Below are 17344 nucleotides of genomic sequence, written 5' to 3'. Positions count from 1 at the left end.
ATACAGCAAGCTGTAGGCCAGCCAGGACTATATGGTGAGACTTTTATAAATCAGGAACGTAAGAAGTCCTTCCAAATACATTCTAAGAATCCACTATTACTCTGACAACAAAACCAGATAAAAAGTAGACAGGCAAACAACGCAGGCAGATAGGCAAGTAGGAAGGCACACACCAAAGATCTTAAAGGGCAGGCTAGGGGAAGGAATACGCAGAAAGAAAACTAAAAACCTTTTGAAAAAGCTATATGAAACCCTACTGTAGAAGCTTCTTAAATATATACACATTTTTAAAAGTTTTAATGAAGCCATACTACAAGGATAATACTCCAAACTAGCATACTAGCAAAAACAAACAAAAAAACAATACCAAAAAAACCCAGTACCAGGAGTAGGTTACTTCTTTGTAAGTTATTGACAAACAGGATCCCATAGGCCTCCCTCTAACACTACAGGCTACTGCCAACACTCTTGGTAACCCTCCAGAAGTTGATAGTAAGACCCTACCTACTGCTGAAGACTCCACAACCTGGACTGACAGAACACTGAGGAACCAAGCAGGAACTCTCCCAGAAGCTCTATCCCTACTCAGTTTCCTAGCTCTGGGAGGTGATATTCATGCTACCTGAAGAAAAAAAAGCCATCAGTTTCACTATATATTCCCAAATGTAGCTGAACAATACAACCTGGACTTGATGGAGGAGAGGAGGGGCAAGGAGGTGAGGCTGGTAAAAGGAGGCTCGGATAAATATGATCAAAATACATTGTATAAAATCCTCGATAAAATATTTTTTAAAATCACAACATAGGGTCTGGATTGTTCAGTGGATAAGACCGATGGTTGCCCTTACAGAGAATCCTGGTTCAGTTCCCAGTTCCCACATGTTGGCACACAACTGTCCGTAACTCTAGTTCTAGAGGATATAACACCCTCTTCTAGCCCCTGGGAGCATGGTGCATATATATAAATGCAGGTAAAAACTCATGAAAACAAGCTTAGAAGACTAGATAAAGAAAAAAATCTTTGACAAAATTCAACATCTTTTTATGACATAAGCCCTAAAGAAACAGAACTATTATGCCTTAATACAAAAGGCAAGGTATTTGTGGTTTCTACTTAACGGTGAAAACCTAACAGCATTTCCTCTAAAATAGAAATAGCACAAAGTTATCAGTTCCCAGTCTTACTCAAGAGTAGAGCTTATAATTCTTAAATGCTTAGCCAGAACAATAGATAGAAATAAAATGATAGCAACAGGTATAGATATAAAAATACCCGTTGGCAGAGTATATGATCTGATACTCTAAAGATTTCACCAAGAACCTCATTTCGAGCAAACAACTCAGCAAAGCAGCAAGACGTAAAATTAACACATAAAAATCAGTGGTTTTTCACACACCAGTAAGAAACTGACTTAAAGATGATTCAGCAGCCAATCTCGTTGTAACACCCTCAAAACCAAACTGACCAAAGATGTTAAAGCCCTCTACAATTATAACTACAAGCCCTGAAGAAGTCAGGAAAACAGCAGGACCTCCCATGTTCGTGGAGCTTAAGAATTATTGTGCAACTGACAAATTAGCAAATGTGATCTACAGATTCAATGCAATCCTCACCAAATGACCTAATTCCAGATGATACCAGAGACAGTAGCAGCTACCTGATCTTTATGAAAGGTACCAAATGCACACTCTGCGGGGACAGATTCCACAAAGCAGTTGCTGATAAAACTAGATACCCAGGAGCTAAACCTAGGAAGATGAATCCCTTTTTGTAAATTGCTCAAGTCAATTCAAAATAAATCAGAGACAGTCTACAAAGTAGGAGAAAATCTTTGTCAGCTATTCAATGGGATTAATATCCAAGCAACTAAAAAAATAAACACCAGAAAACAAATTATTCAGTCAATAATTATCCAGGTAAATTAACCAAATAGACAGTTCTCAAAACAAAGTATAAATGGTCAATGTATACACTGGAAAAAAATTGACACTTTAAATCATAAGGGTGATGCAATTAAAAACAATAGGGCTCCATCACTGAGATACACCACTGTCCAATAAAAGTTAAATAAAAATATTCTCTTATTCTTTGGTGAAAAACACTTTCATCTGTATGTACAACTGTGATTGTATTATTATAGCAGCCTTCTTATCTTATGCGAACTCTCAATGGTCCAATGAAGTAATCAGTAGCCAACATGTGGAGCACACAGGCGACCCTGGGGAGGATGGCTCCCTAGATACAGAAATCCAGGTATTTCCTTATGGCTATTACTTAATACAGCTGTTTAGATAAAACTTACATACCAGAAGTGACAACTATAAGACCTCACTAACTTTAAGGCAGAAAACGGCTGGAAGAAGGCTACTCCTCCAGAGTAAATTCTGTGGTGCTACTAGCAACACACATATAGCATAAAAAAATATTTTCTACAGCAAGTACCCATGATAATATGGGATTATTGACTAATGACTATCAAACAGCACCATCAAACATTTACATAACTGTAGAACTCTGGAGAAACTTTTTAATTTTTAAGAAATAGTAACTTGAAAAAAACATTTTATTGTACCTGACACCTGCTCTTCATGCGGAACCAAGCAGCTAAGTCTGGGAGTAATTTCTTTATATGTATTGTTCAAATCAAGTTTTCAAAAATTATCAACTCTCAATGAAAATGAAGTCTCTTAACAACTTAAAATTTTTGAGTAAGATTGTCATCACACTCTAAAAATATTAAGGATGTATATGTGGGATTCTTTGAAAGTAGAAATTTAAGTATTTTAAAAAAGCTTAACAAAATGTAGTTTATACCACTATTTTTAAAAATATGCAAAATTATATGGATCTTTCTGAAAAATCTGCTGTTTTACTATAAAAATCCTAATCATGATCACATTATATGACACAGGACTTTCATCTGAAATACTGTAGAATTAGTATCAACTGTATTTTGATTAAGAAATTATATAAAATACATCTAACTTCCATTAAGATATTAGAATTTTTCTAAACAAGACCCAGTAGCCTCACTCCCCCAGCTGATCTCTGTATCTGCTATCTACGAGGATGTCGCAAAGACTGTGAGGAGCATTTCTTGCTATCCCTTCTTCAGCAAAATCAAAGCTCTTAAGTACAAGGTAAAACATAGGATACACCACTGAAAATGGAGAACTTTTAAAACAAATTATCAAAATATTTAAAATCTTGTATAAATAACACACAAAAATCTTGTTTTATTTTTTTGACATGACATTGTCTAAAACGGAGCAGCACTAAAGTAGACAACAATCACTCATACTCTGAAAATATGTATGCTCTCTCCCCTCTTGTAACGACGTAACATTACAGATTTCGGCATTCTTGGACAGGCCCTCACTTCCTGTCCATGTGGGAGACTCTGGTGAAGGCACATTTCTCCAACCAGTGCAACAGCGAACTTGTGACCCCACACGTAGTCTTTGTTCATGTTATAACCCACTATGCATCTTACACATTTTACAAATTATTTATGGCTTATACTTCAATTTATAGTAACAGGTCTCAGGGACTGAAATGTTATTGGCAGTTAACAGTTCAAGGGAGCAAAGTATTTCTGGCACTTTAAACCTCAAAAATATAAAAGAGTACTAGTCACTATAGTCATAGAAAAAGATGGAAACAGTCCTATGTAAAAACACAATTACCATAAACAGACACAGGACAACAAATAAGAAAATAGATTGTGCTATGTCTTTGTATGATTGTTCCATTTCAAAAGTCTTTAGGGTTAGATTTACTATACAAATAAAACTATACTTTTGTTTCTTTTGCTTTGAAAAATATTTACAGTGACATGGAACTACAAGCCCTGACACAGCAGCACAGAGCAAGAAAAAAAGGTATTTATTCAGTTTTCTGAGCATTTTAATTTGTATCATGAAGTTATTATAGATCAACTATGGAAAAATTAGAAAACATTAATAAACACCAGCCCTTGTGTAAATCACACAAGATGCCAAAGTACTGTACACTCCATGTGGTAAAAACTGTACATGTATATTGTGTGTATCTCTAACACTGCAAAATTTACATTATAATTGTTTTATTTTTCAAAACGCTGAGTTGAAAATGTCCACTCTCCTCCTGTGCCGGAGGAGGAGATGAGCGACTGTGAGGAGCTCCATGCAGTTCTCTACCAGCTTCCTGCGACTTTTAGCAGTGTCTTTTACAGATGGTGTATGAAAAAATTCATAAAATTTCCCAGGTTCTGAGCAGACAGCCTGACATTTTCTTCTGGCTAGCATTATGATAAGGATGCGTGGATAAGGGTCCACAGCAATGTGGCTACAGAGCTTTGCTTTGATTCTGGAAGTCTACTTGGTCTCTGAGTAAAGGCCATCTCATTCAAGCAGCCAGACTGTCCCGGATCTGATCCACCCGAAGTGCTAGGTCCCTGAAAGAGGGACGCTGATTTACATTGTTGTTCCAGCACTCTGTCATGATCACATAAATCTATAAAGGGAAAAAATTAAAACAAAATTAGAATGAACACTAAGTTTCATGCTAATTAGATGATGATATGAATTTGGAAATCTCAGCTAATTTGCCTAAGCCAGTAATAATGCTATGGTTATGCTTTGAAATACATCATCTGTATGTGTTTTTAATAAAACAAGAGAAAACGGATAATTACTGTGGATTAAAAAACTGTTGGATCAGGGAGATGGCTCAGTGGATAAAAAGAACCAGACATGAAAGCCCGATGACAAGAATCAATCCCTGGGACCCACAAGAGCCAGGCACAACAGCAGTCCTAAGACAGAACAAGAGACAGACAAGAAAATCATGTGGAAAATAGTGAGGACCAATCAGCCTGGAGAGCACAGTGCAGCAGGAGAAACAGCAGAGACCCCTCAGCAAGGTGGAAGGAAAGAACCAATCCTAGAAAGTTCTCCTCTGATTCCAATGGGCACTGTTGCTTGCATACCTGTACATACATGCACTCTCTCACAACACACCACCTAGACACAAACACACTCAAACACACTCAAACACACATATCATACATATGCACACATACCTCTTTCTGACACATAAAGACACAGACCACACTCACATCACACACACAGATACACGAGAAATTAATTAATTAAAAACTGTTACCTCATCTGGGCACCCTTCTGGTCTTGGTAGTCTTCCATTGTTCTTCAGAAGTTCTATCAAATGGAACACAATCATCTGTCCTTGTTTATCATTGCCAATCATTCGCATAAATTCCTGAAATGTAAACTTGTTTTAAATGACTTCATAAAGATATTACTCTAACAACAGAAATGCAAATTAAAACACATATAACAATTTTTATATTAAGTTGGTAAAATTTCATTAATATTCTAATGGTGAGTACAGCAAACTATTCATGCCTATCACTGCTGCGAAGACATAACCTGACAGAGCTTTGCTTTTGAAACAATCAAAAGTGATTTTCTAACTCATAACCTCTAACAGTTACACTCTAACATGATAGTCAAAAGTAAAACTACACATTTATGTATAAAAACTGTAAATGATTACCTAGAAATATACAACTTTTAACAGAATGCTACTGAGCAATTAAATCATACTTGAGTAATTACAGATAAAGTAAAATAAATACACACAATGTAATAATTAACAGGGCAGCAAACACACAGGAAGCTTATAAAACTCAATTTTAGAGAGCAATAGTTATTTCTTTATAAAGTTTCACATTTTATATAAAATAAGTCTGAAAGAAAATGCCACAGTATATTGGGCTGGAGAGGTGGCTCAGTGGTTAAGAGCATTGCCTGCTCTTCCAAAGGACCCGAGTTCAATTCCCAGCAACCGCATGGTGGCTCACAACCTGTAATGAGGTCTGGTGCTCTCTTCAGGATGGCAGGCACACACGCAGACAGAATATTGTATACATAATAAATAAATAAATATTAAAAAAGAAAGTGCCACAGTATTATATGATTATCTGAGTAATTTCATTAAAATGATTTTTACTGTTTTCATATCCCATATATTAAAAGAAACCTACACGAACAGTATAAGTTACTTCTGAAAGTTCATTTTAGGTTGTGCGATACTCCGGCGTAAATGTGCAAACTCAATGTACTTTAAATGCCACTGAAGAGGCGTCCTGAAGGCCTGGTCCCTGGCAGTACTGGAATGGTGGGCTCTTTAAGAGATCAATGCTGGTCTCCCTGAGTGTTCTCGTTCCTATGGGAACAAGCTGCTTCATAGGAAGTGGAATCTTGGCCCTCATGGCTCTTGGTCTCAAGTCTTGACATGTGATCTTTTTTGCGGTCAGTCCCTTTCTGCTCATTTGCCATGTTGTGATGAATTCAAAGGGTCCTCACTTGATACTGGCCTTTTAATCGACTGTGAGCTAAGTAAGCCCTTTTCTTTACGAAGTCCTCAGTGTCATGTATTTTGTTACAGTCACAGACACATGGCCAAGAGAATACTGAATTTAGTAAGTTTATGCTATTTTGTTGGGTATTGTTGAGTATTGTCTCCAGATAAACAAGGGATTCTAAAATAGGCCCTGGGCATGTTATTCTTTTTTGCATAATGCCTTTCTTGTGTTTAAAACAAGAGCAATAGGAGGGGGTTGGGGGGCATTAAGCAATTAAAAAGAAAACTGACCACTGGAGGACTTTTACTCTTCTCGATGTATGTGAAAAGCTCATATAGAACCACGCCAAAGCTCCATACGTCCGAGGCCACAGAAAACTTGCTCTCTGTCAGGGATTCTGGAGCATACCTGCAATATACAGAAATCATTTGAAACATGAGTTACTTGAATGACAACTCATCATACTGAAGGGGACAACAAACAACCAAATGACAAACTCTCCCAGGGGATACAGAAGGCATCGGCACATCAGGCTGAGGTTATCCTCAGAAGGGCTCCTGTGCAATGCTGACTCTTGGCTGGAACTGGGAACTTAAACTTCAGGGACTGTGTGTGTGTGTGAGGTGTGGGGGTGTGGGGTGCGGCTTACAGCTGTTTACACACACAAAGCCACTCATTTGGCATGTGCTTTCTTCCTGGCGTCTGGGATTTTGTTACACACCAAGCAGATGGTGCCTATGAAACTAGCCACCATAAACACTGGCGCTGAGGTTCCCCTGACAGACATGGATATGCATTGCTGTCTCCACTGCTGGGGGATGGGGTCTTTGCAAGCTTGTGATCTGACTTAGAGAACTTTCCATTTGCTCTCCCCCGCAATGAGCACAGTGAAATGTTGAGTGGTGGGCACTACTAATGAATCGGAAAGCCTGGTCCTTAGACCCTCTGACATAGAAAAATCTAAGCACATTAATTTTTGTTTCTGTTGGCAGCACTGGGTGTTAACTGAGAAGTTTTTCTAAGAACTGAAAAGTGAGCTGCTCTTCCTAAGTTGTTCTTTTAGATGAATCCAGATTACAAATAGGAGGGAAATATAGCTTCTAGCTGGGAACGTAACTGAAGCTGTTAAGAATCTGGAAGGGGGTAATTATGAAAGAACACAGAATATACAAAGCAAAGGAAAATGGTGTCACAGCCCAAGGGGTTGCCAGTGGACTAGGAACATTAGTCCCATGGTAAAGCCTGTTTTTACTATAGAGATGGCTACAGAGAACTGTTTGACTAAACAGATGGAAAATATTAACATGTATTTTTATTTATTTATTTATTAAAAATTCCACACCTCCTCCCATTTTCTTCCCCCTCTCCTCCTTCTCCTCCCCCTCACTCTCCTGTCCTAAGAGAAGTCAGGGTGCCCTGCCCTGTGGGAAACCCAAGGCCCTCCCCTCTCCATCCAGGTCTAGAAAGGTGTGCGTCCAAACAGACTAGGCTCCCAAAAAGCCAGTACATGCAGTATAATCAAAACCCGGTGTCATTATCATTTGGCTTCTCAGTCTGCCCTCATTGTCAGCCACATTCAGAGAGTCCGGTTTGATCACATGTTCATCAGTCCCAGTTCAGCTGGCCTTGGTGCGTACTCCTTAACCTTTTTCTCAAAATCTAATGCAAGTTTCACTTGCACAGGTCCTTCTCTAGCTACGGGAGTCTCAATGACTCCTGCTCATTGCATGTCTAGACTTACAGTCTGGACTACACAAACACACAATAAATAGGTATGTAATCTCTATATTTAGCTTAAAATTTTTACTTTTTATTATTTTTAAATGTCAGTTTTGTTCTATCAGCAAGATGTAATCACCTTCAAACAATGCTACTCTCCTATATCCTAAAATACATTTTCCATCTTTTTTAAAAACTGGACAGGTCTTTCTGTGTAGCCCAGCTTAGGCTCAAATTTAGGACCCTCCAGCATCAGCATTCCAAGTACCAGAATTACAACCATGCTGTTCTTATGATTTTTGTTGTTATTGCTTGTTTTTTTTGTTTTTTAGCATAGTACTCTTTGTAATTAATTTCTTAATTACATATTGCCAACCCCAGATAGATTTATTCTATAACTCCCTTTACTTATACAAAGGTAAGCCAAATCAGGAAAGAATTACTTCTCTCTGGGTCTTACCTTCCCTTTTTCATGGAGCATTAAGGGAACTTGTGTATTTTCTGTCTCTTTGAAATGTTCTTGCTTAAAAGTCAATGTCAGCTTTATGGTCTAGAAATGATCTAGCAAGTGCCTAGGAACTACTTTCTGGTAATGCCCCTTTCTCCTGGTTTCCCCGAGCAGGGAGGATCCTAAACTGGCCATAGCGTCTTTCCAAAGTGCAAAGCTAGCCCATAGAGCAGAGGCTATTAGCCATCACAGGTAGTTGCACAATGCTCAAGGGTATTTAGGATGAACTACGTGTGACAAATGGTTAAGTCCTTTCACCTGAGAACTAACCTCGGTCCAGAAAACTTGTATGCATCGGGCTGTTTCTGCCTGACTACATAAGATGTTCGGTTTCTTCCATCCTGGAGATCTCTTAGAGATGTGCTGATAACAACACACGCACATGTAATGCTTATTCATCAATAGAACTTTTCAATCTCCTGCTTCTATAGCAAGATTTTGAGTTGAGAGAAAGGGCTGGTTTTAATTAAATTTCTGCCAACACTTCCTTTCTCTCTTCTAAATTTAAGGTTTCCAAAAAAAAAAAAAGTTTTATCATTCAATGCCTTCCTCTGCTGCTAAAAGGTTTTCTTTAGATAGATAATTTTACCCACTTTTATGCTTAAGTCTCCTGAATTCATAGTCTGCTTTGACTGTTCTAGATGATTCCACCATTTACAGATTAAATACCCATAGGCCATAGAAACCTATCTTCATTCTCCCACATCCTGCTGATTATTTTATTTTGATTATGCAGTAAATGGCATCACGATCTGTCTAACTGCCCAGAAAGGATCCTTAGGAGTTATTTTTGAATATTTATATTTTATGTACTTATGTAGACATGTGTTTATCTGTATGTATGCGGAGGTCATAGACAACCCATGGGTTTAAGTTTCCTCCTTCCATCATTCAAGTCCTGGGGAATCTCACTCAGACCCACTGTTGAGCCTTTTGGCTGGTCCACCATGTCTTTTCAGAATAGCCCCGTCTACTCTCTCTCCTTCATTACAGCACTAGGTCAGAGCCCACGACTCGTGCAGAGTAACACAGGATGCACAAAGACTGTCTAGATGATGTCTACAGTAAGAACAGCATAAGCCTTCTCATTTAAAAAAAATATTGAAGTAGAATCATTTTTCCTCTAGTTCTTCTTAGTATTAACCCCTAAAACATGTTGGAACATGCCCAAAAATTAAAGCAAAACAAAATTTTGATAAATAAAGCATTAGGGAGGACAAAGATTTCTTTTAAATAAAACCAAGCTTTCTTTTAAAAATTATGACTAACTCCTATGGACAAAACTGCATGTGATTTCTTTCAGCTCCAGGTTTTGCTTGCTAGAATTTGACTGTGTCCTCTCCAAACTTAGGTGTTAAAACTTAACATCAATGTGCTATCAGTAAGAGGGGGGCTTTTAAGAGATAGTGGGGCCATGGGGGACCCTTCCTGAAGAAAAGATTCATGTACTATGGAATAGGCTTTGTGACTTTCCTGCCCTTCTACCTTCCTCCGTGTAAGAACAGTTAATATGTAATGATGAGTAATATATCATATTTTTATAGAAAATAAATTATATAAGACACATGTTATCTTAGGCTTATTTTGACTGCTTCATTATCTTCCCACACACCCAGGAAACCTTTTTCAAAGCTTGTATTGTTTGGTGGCTTTTAGTGTGACTGGAAGAAAAACAAGGCATGAAAGTGAGTGTTTAGCAGGAAGGGCTTTGTAGCGTGTCTCCCTGGTGTCACAATGACTACAGAAGTACGTGTTCTGCCATTTAGTTCTCTGCTGTTTTGGATTTTGTGCTATGGATGAAACAGAGGGCCTCATGCATACTATACCAGTATATTTTAATCTATTACTGTGTAGGTGTGCCTATGGAGGTCAGAAGACAGCTTTGAAGACTCATTTTTCTCCTTCCACTTTTTACTTGGACTTGGGGTACTGAGCTTAGATCATCAGGCACCTTTACCATCTCACTGGCACACTCTACCAGATTTTAAAAATAATACTTTACAACATTAATATACTTCTTGGGGTTGCAGGTGTAACCTGGAGGATAAACTGGTTACTGTAAAAGGCATGAGGACCTGAGTTCAGATTCCCAGCACTCATGTAAAATACCAGAGAGAGCAGCCTATAATCCAAGTGCTGAGCAGTAAAGACAAGCAGATCGGGGGGCTTGCTGAGCAACCTGGCAAGTTTAAATATTTTCAGGATTCTTTAATGACTGGTTAGATAGAAAAATGTTTTGTATCCTTGGAAAATTCTGTTAGATCCTTTAAAAAATGAGAGCTAATAGGCACATAATTTTAATATTACTATGAAATAGTTTGCCTTAAAAAGAAGATAGTAGGAACCCCATACAGAACAACTCTTCTAGATCAGAAGTGTTGTTTTAAATAAGAACTCACCATAATAAAGTCTGTCATTTCCGAACTTACACAGTGCCTACTGAACACAGCAAGGTGTGTGAGTTTCTCAGCTCACATTTACTCTCTAACACAACACCAGACCTCTGGGTATTTTATAAGTTTCTTTTATAATGGTCTTAATCTCATTGCCAAGGAAGGCATAATCATATCCTAGTCTTTTTAGGGGTAGGGGAACCACAGAAGAACCCAGGGCTGACCTACCACTGAGCTAAGTCCCTACCTAATCATTTCTTAAACACCCCCAACCCCAGGACACATACAAGTGGGGGAGGGCTCTGGGTCTTTCTAGCTCCACTACTCCACCTAGTCTGTGCCCCCGTCAGTCACTTGCTGTCCTTGTAAGGAGTTAGAGGGGTTGTTTGTTTTCTTGGTGTCTGGTGTACTCATCTTCTGTATATTATAGACATGAGTTCTCTGTCAGAAGTACAGCTGGCAAAGATTCTCCTCTAGTTTGTAGGCTGCCTTTTCACTTGATTATTTCCTTGCCCATAAAGAAGTTTTTTAATATCAAGTCTCACTTGTCAATCATTAGTCTTGTTTCCTGAGTAGCGAGAGTGCTATTTAGAGAGCCCTCACCTATGTGCATATACCTTGCAGTGAAGTAATTCCCTGACATGATCATGTTTTAATCATAACCTCTGAAGAATACACTGCATATTTCTAAAATATAGGGAAAAAACTCTTCCTTTAAAACACAGGTTTCATGCTTCAGTGCAACTGATTTTGGGTTTTCAAGTTTGGACGGTTGGATCTACAATAATCATAAGAATATATATTCTCCATGCACTGACATAAGGGTTCCTGAGAGGTTGGAGGTGGCTAACTAAGCAGTTGACAAGCTCTTGCAGATGACCCAAGTTCAGTTCCCAGCACCCACAGCAGGCAGCTCGCAATTACCTGCTGTTTTTTGAAAAGATAATGTGAGATACTACATGAAAGGTATTTAGCTTAATACAAAGCATATGATAAACATTGTTGTTATTGGAAGTAGTACTAAACTGAATGTTATTAAATATTATATATTAAGTAACAGTAAAATAAAGTTTGAAGAAAGTTTTCTAAAATTTAACTTTATTATACTGAAAAATGCCTACTTACCAGAATATGGGACTTTCGCCTGGTTCTTTTACTTTGTAGTATTCTTTGTCCTGTGGCAAGACTTTGGTTAATCCAAAATCTCCTATTTTAACTCTGTTCTCATTTTCCACCAATATATTTCTTGTTGCCAAATCCCTATGGATATATCTTTTTGTGCCAAGATATTCCATGCCCTATGGATAAAATACATTTTTTTCTTTAGGTAGTTGTATGAACATAATTTACATGACTGTATTCTACAAGTTCTCTTTATAGTTAAGGAGTAGTCTGTATGACTTCTCAGTTAGTTCACCATGCAGTTCATCCACAGCAGACATTTAGGGTGCTCGATACCTTGCATATCTGAGAAGTGTACTGCAGAAGTTTTTTGTGATCTATTCGTTCTTTATGTTTTTGGAGATAGTCTCGTAAACTTCCATATGGCAAATATTCCATAATTAATCTTAGGTTGCGCCGACCTTTTAATATACAAAAAGAACATAATGTTTTACCGTGCTATATCATACTGATTAAATACTAGAAAAAAAGCTATATGTAAATGATTTAAGTATACATAAAATCTGGGTCCACGATGATAAAACTTTATTACCAATTAAAGGTAATATAGTATTTAAGAATACAGGCTTTTCAATTCAAATTGTTTTGAAAGATGCATGAGAAATATTAGTTATTTGTGAAAATCCAAATAAATTAATAATGAATCTTTTTCAGTTATAACAAGTATCTAATAAAAACATTTTAATAGACCATATAAGGAAATTAGTTTTGTTTTTAAAACAGTTAACACGTTTTGAAGGAAGTGGTGAGAAGGATGATTAGGCAACCAGTCAAAGCACTGGTGTAGCTACAGTCCGTGGTCTCCCACATGCTCTCCAAGCATCTCTCTCTGCACACTGACAAATCCTTAGACAACTGGATATTTCTATTACCCTGGATGCCAAAGACAGACTGTGAAGTTAAGACAGGCTTCAATGGGCAACATACCAGCACTGTAGCACACTCCTTTGTATTTTACAATGTTGTCATGCTGCAAGGATTTCAGGATTTCAATCTCCCTTTCGAAGTCTCTGAGATGCTCTTCAGTGCTGTGCTGGAGCTTTTTAACAGCCACCACCTCCCCAGTGTTGTCCTGTAGAGGATCGTAGCGGCACATCTCCACACTCCCAAAATTACCCTGAACAACACATGACATTAGAATGGAAGCCAAAAGTCCCCAAGACAACTTACTATTGGTTTCTAAATATACAAGAAGTTCTTGGCAGCTAGAATTAGTAGAAAGAATTCTCAGCTTATGGTAGACAAATTTCAGAGCAAGGAATGGAAGTGTTATTTTAAAAACTGGGTAGTAAACCTATAATTCTCTGAGATGAATTATAGACTGAATTAGACTTTTCCTTTATCTCAATGTACCTTCATAATGCTATCAGTGAATAAGGACTGTTATTGACTAGGTATGTGTGACCTCAAATTTACACAATGGAGGCCTAATCCCTAATATGACTATATTTGGAGTAGCCTTATACAGAAAGAACAAGAATAACTCCAGAAGTTTCCCTCTCCAAAAGCTTCCTTCTGAGGCCAGGCAGAAAGCCCTCATTAGAAACCAAACCCTGCCCTTGGACTTTTCAGCCCCCAGAACTGTGAAGAATAAATACTTGTTATGTTCATCCAGCCATAAGATGGTATTTCATTATACAGACAAATACAAACTAATAGAGTCTGTTTGACTCAAGAATGGCTACAAGCAGGGCTGGAGAGATGGCTCAGCAGTTAAGAGCACTGGCTGCTCTTCCAGAGGACCTGGGTTCAATTCCCACCACCCATAGGCAGCTCAGAACTGTCTGTAACTCCAGTTCAAGGGGATCTGATGGTAATGCATACAAAATAAAGTTAAATAAGTTTTTTTAAAAAAATGAATGGCCACAGGTGATATTCCTACATCAAAAAAATTGACGTCTTTAAAGAAATTCCTACACTCAACTCCTTATTTAGGATACATCACGCTGCATCCCACTGCTCGCCACGCCACATCCATCCCAAGGCCTGGCCCAGCTGGCACATGCTGCGCTCCAGCTCAGCTCTCAGTGTAGTTCTCCCCTCATCAGAGTCTTCTCAGGAGACCATGACAGAATGCCCAAGAGACTCACTGTGGTGCCCGTCCCTAACTGACACATCCATAGCACGACTCCTGCAGCCCGGAGAACATGGGCCCAGAGAACATGGGGGAGGGGTACCTGAGAGCCAGAAGACCAGGAAGTCTGCTCTGAGAAGGTGACTTCTAGCTATGACAGGGAAGCTAGACACCCATGAAATCTCAACCATATGGCCACCCAAACAAGATCTGAACAATTTCAACACCAGCTGACATCCCAAAAATAATTAAACAGATCACAAACAAATAATTACAAGTCTGACATCTGTTCCAACTTATGTCCTATAAAAGCCGTAGGAGCCTGTGATCACTGAAGTTGAAATGGATGTATACTCATCCCCACTTCTTCTCACTACTCTGAGTGCCAGTGCAACACAGGGCACGCAAGAGAAGCTCTAATATTTGTGTAATATCAACCGCACGGTTTCAGAAAAACTCCAGTTATGAAAGTAATTAAGACCCTTCCAAGGCTGCCTGATTCCTAATGTGCCCTTTAAACTTACTTTCACAGGCTTGAAAGGTCTGATCTCAATAGCTAACTATGGTTTTACATGTGAATTTCAAAGTGACGATTAAATATATACATATACACAGTTATAAATCTTCACTACTAATTAACACAAAAGGTCTTAATCACACAAATGCTCGCACATCCATGCTCTTCATAAGCTTAGGAGAGATGGAAGCATAAAAGGAAATAAGTTCAGCGAGGTGCTGCATATCTCTTATCAGATTCTTAGACTGCTGAGGAAGGAGGATCTAACAACCAGGCAGGAGTTGGGGGTATAACTTGGTGGTAGAGTAGTTGACTAGCACACGTGAGACCCTGAGTTTAATCCCCAGGATAGTAAAATAGAGGGAGGGAGGGAGGGAAGGAGGGAGGGAGGGAGGGAGGAGAGATGTTAGCTGAAGATATCATTAGCAACTGAAGCTAATAAAATTTTACTAAAGTCTTAGATATTACCAAGAGAATTCTTTAAGGGAAATGATAATATCTCTTAAAAACTGTATCTAAACACTGGAAAAGTCAGTGTATACAGAATCACACGTAAAATTGTTTTAAGATTTTCATTATTCTGTTATCACTAATTATACTCAATAATTCAATGACTAGTTGATATGGTCATAAAATATTGTATATACCAAATAACAAACTGAGATGGCTTCGTCAGCACTGCAGGAATGAGTCAGACTGACTTTCCCTTTCTCATAAATGGGTCTTGGCTATGTGACCACCGTAAAACCTCTGGGAATAAAAGGTATACTTTTTAAACTTCATGGCATATGATTTGAAAAAAGAAAGACTACAAAAGATGCTGTAACTGAAGCACGTTCACACAAGAGCAAACACATGTGACACTAGGAAGAGCATGGAGTCAAGCTTTTGTCTCAGAACTGTTTCCATCTTGCTGTGTGACTACCAACAAGCGCTTTAAATTTCCTATACTTCTTTTTTTCATTGAAAAATGAAAAAATTACTTTCATATTTACAGTATAATTTCCTAACTTAGAATAGTATGATATGTGAATTGGTAATAAAGGAAGAGAGAATGAAACGGCCTCTATGATCTAAGAAATGTTAGATGTGCACTGTAATATTATCAAGAGTAATGAAACATTATATGGGATCATGGTATAAAAACACGGCTTCCACCTTGGGTATATGCTCTCAGTTACCACTCTGTGAGTCAACTCTGTACAAAGATCCATGTAAGCTTGGAAGGAGGCCTGCCAATAATCACATTAGTGAGATAGGAAGAGACCTCTTAAGAAGCCTTCAAAAGGAACTTCAAGGCCTGGCTGATGCCTTGATCCAAAGCAACCCAGATAAACTGTCCCCAGACCCCACCTCAAAGAAACTGGCATGTTTCAGAGTAACCTGCTGCACAGCAACAGGTAATGAATTTTCCACGACAAAGACTTCTTTTTCTCAATTGCTGTATTCCTTCAAATATTCCCAAGAGTTTTAAATAAAAAGGAACAACAGTTATTAATACAGTTAGGCTAATTTTAATATAACCATCAATGTTTAGTTTTAAGAAAGCTCAATTGGAACTTCAAATATAGGTCCAAGTATCAGTGAGGCCTTCACGTTGTATCTGTGCCAAAATTTAATTTATAATGAGATATGGCTTAGATCTCTATAAATAAACAAAAGAGAGAGCTTGCCATTATAATTGGGCCTGCTAAGCACTGGGTCTCTTTTCATCTTGATTGTTATATAGACTATGTGTGACTGGGTGACCTTTTAATGGAGCTTCTTTTGAGGGACATGGTAATTCAAGGTCCTAGGCTGTAAACAATTAGATTATTTCTCCCAAGACAAAGTCAGAAAGGCAGACAGAACACTGTGTGCCCCCTTCTCTACTGCACTAACCTACTATGAACTACAAACTTCCCCTCCAAACAAGAGACTCAGAATCTATCAGTTGGGAAGGACTCTGGTTTATGGCCCATCCTCATAGAAGATGTTGACTGTGCATTGCATGTTACCAAGGACCTGGAGTATTTTCCAGTAAAGTGCTTATTTAACAGAAAAATTCTCTAATATCCAACAATTAAGCTTTTCTTTCTACAAATACCCCTTAAAATTTTTGTGAAAAGTGGATTGATCAGCTCTAGTCCAAAGTCACCTTATTCCCAAATAAAATGATGCATGATTAAATTTTATTTGAAAACTTATATACAGTTTACCTTGCCAAGTTGCTGTAGAAATTTCAAGTGTCTCTCTTCAAATTGTGTAGGGTCTCTGTCTTCAAAAGCACCAGAAAATCCTAAGGCACCTATTCTCATATTTGGTAGCATGTCATTTTCTGTTAGTAGTTCATAATCTGTAAAAACGAAGAAAGACACTATACTAAGTTAGCAAGTATATTCTCAGGGTAAAACTGATAGATATTCAAGCTAAGAAGCAGAATGAGTTTGGAATACTAACTAACACAGGTGTCGGGGTCCAACCCCAGCATAAACTATCTCTCTGGACCAGCATGGAGACATGGGAATAATGAGACACAGTTCACACAGCAATTCTGGAAAGGAGTCTCAGGGTTCATTTAAATCCTGAAGATCACCTGTGTTT

The 17344-nt window shown here is 38.2% G+C and overlaps 1 protein-coding gene across 1 annotated transcript in view; it reads right to left on the bottom strand.

Annotated features, from left to right (window-relative positions):
* Nucleotides 1–2832: 2832 nt before the first annotated feature.
* Nucleotides 2833–17344, bottom strand: part of Jak2 (Janus kinase 2) — a 64879-nt gene continuing 50367 nt past the window's right edge. The window contains exons 19-25 of the mRNA XM_005352114.2: nucleotides 16960–17096; nucleotides 13098–13287; nucleotides 12447–12571; nucleotides 12114–12286; nucleotides 6659–6776; nucleotides 5147–5260; nucleotides 2833–4495 (exon numbers count right to left, since the gene is read on the bottom strand). Of these exons, the coding sequence (XP_005352171.1) occupies nucleotides 4388–4495; nucleotides 5147–5260; nucleotides 6659–6776; nucleotides 12114–12286; nucleotides 12447–12571; nucleotides 13098–13287; nucleotides 16960–17096 (965 nt within the window). The 3' untranslated portion in view covers nucleotides 2833–4387. The remainder of the gene's footprint in view (nucleotides 4496–5146; nucleotides 5261–6658; nucleotides 6777–12113; nucleotides 12287–12446; nucleotides 12572–13097; nucleotides 13288–16959; nucleotides 17097–17344) is intronic.

Source organism: Microtus ochrogaster, chromosome 8 (genome assembly GCF_000317375.1).
Source record: "Microtus ochrogaster isolate Prairie Vole_2 chromosome 8, MicOch1.0, whole genome shotgun sequence".
Lineage (NCBI taxonomy): Eukaryota > Metazoa > Chordata > Mammalia > Rodentia > Cricetidae > Microtus > Microtus ochrogaster.
The sequence above is the reverse complement of the archived record's forward strand: the minus strand, read 5'-3'. Positions and strand labels throughout refer to the sequence as shown.